General features: G+C 52.8%; 1 protein-coding gene across 1 annotated transcript; it reads right to left on the reverse strand.

The window, feature by feature from the left end:
- Positions 1-1,480: 1,480 nt before the first annotated feature.
- On the reverse strand, positions 1,481-5,035 carry NFKBIA (NFKB inhibitor alpha). The gene is made up of 6 exons (XM_036844531.1): positions 4,437-5,035; positions 3,732-3,840; positions 3,184-3,394; positions 2,810-2,898; positions 2,421-2,681; positions 1,481-2,057 (listed from the first exon to the last, which is right to left on the reverse strand). Exons 1-6 carry the CDS (start codon positions 4,661-4,663, stop codon positions 2,010-2,012), a joined length of 945 nt encoding a protein of 314 aa, XP_036700426.1. The 5' UTR covers positions 4,664-5,035; the 3' UTR covers positions 1,481-2,009.
- Positions 5,036-5,259: the final 224 nt, after the last annotated feature.

A 5,259-nucleotide genomic window follows, 5' to 3' on the forward strand; every position in this document is an offset into this window, starting at 1 on the left:
GTCTGACAGACGCATTAAGACACGTCATTCCAAAATTGGGAGCCAATTTCCAATCTTTGTTCTTTGAGATCGGAGGTGGATATCCCTCCCCTTACTCCTCTTGCCTCTTCTGTGTGTCAGTGGAGAGCTGAACCTGACATTCATGCGTTAGATCATGTAACACCTGTGTGCAGGTGCTCTGAGAGGGACAAGGAATTTTATTGAGGGTCCTGGAGCACCTGAGAGAAGACAAGACTGGTAGGGGCCCACCACAGTGCTCAGCTCCAGATGACTGAGCCGCAGGAGGGGGACAGAGCTGGCTTTGACCAGACAGTTCAGTCTACAGTGATACTCTTTATATATGAAAGACCCACGAGGTATTGGTTCCTTTTTGGTCTGAGAGGAAGGTGATCATCATATTCACTTGACTTTGACATCATTTTGTGGGTCAGGAAAAGGATAACATAATGGTAATGTTTTCTTAGGCGTAAGCCAAAGTACATGAGTTGTATTGATACCCCATTCTGCGTTTTACAGAATGCCATAAACTTCCCTGTACTCCTCTTTCTATCTAGGCAAGAGATGCATTTTAGGGATAAAAACTTTGAAAGCACCTAAACCCAAAGTTCACAAGTTACTGATGTCTTGTGAAATCATCTGCTTCTGTAGAATCATTCAGTAGAATTAGACTGAGCTGATGAAAAGACTCTTCCAGCCTTTATTATCAATTTTATACTTCAACTGGTAACAGTAAAAGAGGTTGATTTGCAGGTGGATGGCGTTTAATAGCTGTTAACCACCTGAAGACAAGAGTGTATCAACTAAGTTAACCACCTGCCTGTCCTGCAAGGTGACCCTGAACAGGACATTCTCTCTGGACTGGTTCCTTCCCATGTGAAATATAGAATGTTGTGCAATGGCTTGTATTTTTCTTGAGTACTGTGGGCCTGGCGCTCTGCTATACTTTTTACGTGGGTAGTCTTGTGCAATTTTTCAGACAGCCCAGTTTATAAACGAGGAAACAGAGGCTCAGAGGTGGGCACCTGCTAACACTTGTCAGTGCAGTCCTATTCCTAAGCCCATGTCTTCAGGAACTTCCAGTATCAGAGGGGAGATCTTTCTCAGCTCTAGAAAATGTGGATTCAGCATACTCCTCTTGGCCAAAATAATTTCCTAAAGCAGAAGTCTGGTCCTGGAATAGTTTAAATCAAGAAGATGAAAGCAGGTGACAATAAAGAACCTTCCAGCTGTAGACCAAGTGGCCTGAAAATGGTGTTTCCTATAACCATGCAACAGCCTTCCCGCCCACGCACCGGGCCCCGGCCGCCTGCAAAGCCTGGCTGGGAGGCTGATGTAGACAGTGGGAGAAGCTGCTCTCTGAAAGGGTTCCGTGGCTGCCTGCGGTGAGTTCTCCCACACAACTCTCCGCCTCCACCCGGGGATCGAATGACTCTCAGTGTAGGAGGCCGACAGCAGCCCGGAGCAAGTGATCACGATAATGCTGTTTGTAAAAATCTGTTTAATAAATATACATCTTAAAAGTACCAAAATAATTACCAACAAAATACACTATGTGCACTATTTACAGGAGGGTAACACAAACCTTGACAGGTAGCGACTTTTAACCCCACCCCACTGACAGGTTTAACAACACACCTGTTACACGTTACTCCATACAACTGGGCCCAGCCATTGAATCCATGGTGATTCAACCGAAAAGCACAATAAATAAAATATAGTCCTTTCATCAAATTTTGAATAACTTTTCCTCAAAACTCCACCAAAGGTGACATTTAAAAGAGGTTTTCTCTGAATTCCAATCATCCTTCTTGCCCCTCTTCCAAAGTTCATGAAAATAACAAAATGAGGGCTAATCCACCAAAGTAAAATGTTCTGGGCCAGGCAGTGTGCAGTGTGGTTATAAGTATATCCTTTTTTTTTTTTTTCCTTTTTTCTTTTTTTTTAGAAAAATAAAACTCTTTTTTTGTACAAATATACAAGTCCATGTTCTTTTAGACACTTTCCAAAGCTCATAACGTCAGGCGCTGGCCTCCAAGCACACAGTCATCATAGGGCAGCTAAAAAGAGAAAAAAAGGTAGGTTAAACTTCCAGAGCTTTGCCAAGGGTACTGGGATGATGGTGAGGGCTGCTACTGGAAATAACTCAAGTATTCTTAGACTCCCTGTAGAACCTGAATATAAATTAACTGCCTGGGCTGAGGGTGTTTTCCTTTAAGGATCCTCTCCTTCAGAAAGAGCAAAAAAAAAAACAAAAAAAAGACATACTCTTGGGATACTGCTTAGGGACACTCAAGTTTGACAGCCTCATTATGTTGAGACCCTCAGAATAAGGAGGCGCTCTGGGGGCCTGAGAAGGTAGAGGGAGAATGGCCACTCTTCTTCCTTTTTGCAGAGCCACGAACAAGTTAATTGGAACTCACCTCATCCTCTGTGAACTCTGACTCCGTGTCATAGCTCTCCTCATCCTCGCTCTCGGGCAGCATCTGAAGGTTCTCTAGGGTCAGCTGGCCCAGCTGCTGCTGTATCCGGGTGCTTGGGCGGCCCCAGGTGAGCTGGTACGGGGAGTAGCCCTGGTAGGTGACCCTGTTGACGTCGGCCCCACACTTCAACAAGAGCGACACCAGGTCGGGATTCTGCAGGTCAACCGCGAGATGGAGGGCAGTTCGGCCATTGCAGGGCTCCTGAAACCAAAAAGAATTTGAGATGCTTACGGCTGAGTGTGGGGTTTCTGCTTGCAACAAAAGCACGGGATCATATGGTGGAGGGCTGGGAGCCTGATGCACTCCATCTGAAGGTGTGAGGCACTCACCTGTGCGTTGACATCAGCACCCAAGGACACCAACAGCTCCACGATGCCCAGGTAGCCATGAATAGAGGCCAAGTGCAGACACGTGTGACCTAGGGGACCAAAAGTAAGAAAATATAACCCCTTGTTTCAACCCTCACTTCTCAAGCAGAACCTTTTACCTATTCTTTTAAGGGACAAATTCTTCTGAATCTGAAGAACCCAGAATCTGGGTTCTGAATGGACTTTAGTAAGGCATCAAGTAGGCCTTTATGAATACACGTGTTCTCAACTTTTCACATGTTGAGAGTTTAAACCTTGCTTGGAGTCCTTAAGTCGGCCCACCTCTCCCTTCCCCACGTCACCTGCCCTCTGATGGGCAGGGCAGACAGACGTACCATTGTAGTTGGTGGCTTGCAGGACGGAGTGGAGGTGCTGGGTCCCGCGGGGCTGAGTCAGGACTCCCACACTGGCCAGGCAGCCCTGCTCACAGGCAAGGTGTAGGGGGGTATTTCCTCGAAAGTCTCGGAGCTCAGGATCACAGCCAGCTTCCAGAAGTGCCCCAGCGATTTCTGGCTGGTTGGTGATCACCGCCAAGTGGAGAGGAGTCTACAGAAAGAGGAGGGACAGAAAGTATAAGCCATGGATCCAACCTACAGTCTGTGTTCCCTTGAAGCCCAAGAGAAATCCTGGTGGTGGGTACTGCTCCTCCCAGGCAGGTACAAGGGGCAAAAGACAAAATACCAGAGGCCCCAGGTGGGCTTCATAAAGGCCTCCCCAATCAGTGGAATTTTCTGTCCTCTCTAGGATGTTGGCTGATTCAGATGTAAAAGGTCAGGTCAGATAATGACCAGGAATTGTTAATTTAGAAATCATTGGGAGGAACTGAGCTAGATCCAGCTTTATGACGGGGTCAGAGAGGCCCGGGGCCGGGCGAGCAGCGCACCTGCTGCAGGTTGTTCTGGAAGTTGAGAAACGCCAGGTCTCCCTTCACTTGGCGGACCACTTCCATGGTCAGCACCTTCTCTTCATGGATGATGGCCAAGTGCAGGAATCTGAGGGGAAGAGAGGGAAAACCCCGCAGGGCTGGTGAGTGCGCTGCGCGAGGCCCAGGGAGGCGCGGCCCGCGGGGGATTGCGCAAGGTCGGGGTTTCTGGAGGCCGAGGCCGCGGTGTTTTCCGCGAGGTTATTATGAGCTGAGTGTTCCTGGCAGGCGCCCAGGGACTTTCCGGGCCCCCCCGCTTAGGCGGCGGGCGCCGGCCAGACCGCCCCGCCCTCTCGCCGGGCCGGAACGCCCTGTACTTCCCCTCCCGGCCGCTTGGCGCCTGCCAGCGGGGCAGAAACTCCCGCCCCCCTTATGCAAGCGGGGACTTCGCGTCCCCGCCGCAGCCCCGCCCCCGGCCGAGGGGACCCGCACGGGGGGTGGTGGGGGGGTGTGTATGCGCGGCTGCAAGGCAGAGCTGCTGGACCACGGCCCCGGGAACCCGCCCCGATCCCCGATTCCCCGGTCCCCGCGCGCAGCCGTGCACCTTTGCACGGCCTCCGGGTCGGTGCACGGACCCCGGTCCGCCGCCGCAGCGCAGGCCCCGCGCCTCGGGCTGCAGGCCCGGCGCCCCCGCCCGGCCCCGCCACCCGGGCCCGCGACACTTACGAGTCTCCGTCCTCGGTGAGCTGCTGCTTCCAAGGCTCGGCGCCGCGCGGCGCCTCCTGAGGCTCGAGGCGGATCTCCCGCAGCTCTTTCACCATCTGCTCGTACTCCTCGTCCTTCATGGAGTCCAGGCCGCTGTCGTGGCGGTCGTCCAGCAGCCGCTCCTTCTTGAGCGCGTCCCGGGGGCCCTCCATGGCCCACTCCTGGCCGGGCTCCGCGGGCTGGAACATGGCGCGGTGAGGGCTCGGGCGCTGCTCCCCAGGTGCGCGGGCCAAGGGCTGCGCGGCGCGCTGACTGCTCGCGGTGTCGCGGACAGATGGGACGGCGGGTTCGGACTGTTGTGGGCTCTGCAGCGCCGCCGCGGCGCCCTATAAACGCTGGCAGGGGATTTCTCCGGGGCGGGGTCAGGCGCGGGGAATTTCCAAGCCAGTCAGACCAGAAAAGAGAACTGGCCTCGTCCTCTGCTAGGGGGAAAAAGAAGCCTGAACCCCGCGCCCGGGTTCATCAGAGAAACTCCCTGCGATGAGCCACTGGGGTCATGTACAGGGAACTTTTTGATGAACACTGAGTGGCTGGAAAGTCCTCCCGACCGGGCCCCCTCCCCCGGTACTTCCCTGCAGCCTGCACTCAGTAATCCTGACCCTCTGCAAGAAACCTTCTTTCCCTGGGGTTTCCCATGATCGATTTGATTTGGGGTCGTCTGCTCCTGAGATCCCAAGGACGCAGGCCTGCAGGGCGGTTCTCCATTGGGGTTTGCAGACCTGCAGGTCTTTTCCGGTTTTTAAAAAATTTTTTCTTTGATCTTTTGAAGACGCGAGTGGAAATG

The sequence above is a fragment of the Balaenoptera musculus genome, chromosome 2 (assembly GCF_009873245.2).
Source record: "Balaenoptera musculus isolate JJ_BM4_2016_0621 chromosome 2, mBalMus1.pri.v3, whole genome shotgun sequence".
NCBI classification, from domain to species: Eukaryota; Metazoa; Chordata; class Mammalia; order Artiodactyla; family Balaenopteridae; genus Balaenoptera; species Balaenoptera musculus.

Excerpts from the sequence above, each read along its gene's own strand:
- NFKBIA (XM_036844531.1), bottom strand. The coding sequence starts at position 4,663 with ATGTTCCAGCCCGCGGAGCCCGGCCAGGAGTGGGCCATGGAGGGCCCC. Across the intron at positions 3,395-3,731 it reads TCCAGAACAACCTGCAGCAG|ACTCCTCTCCACTTGGCGGT; the intron begins GTGCGCTGCTCG and ends CTCTTTCTGTAG. Across the intron at positions 2,899-3,183 it reads GCAAGCCACCAACTACAATG|GTCACACGTGTCTGCACTTG; the intron begins GTACGTCTGTCT and ends TTGGTCCCCTAG.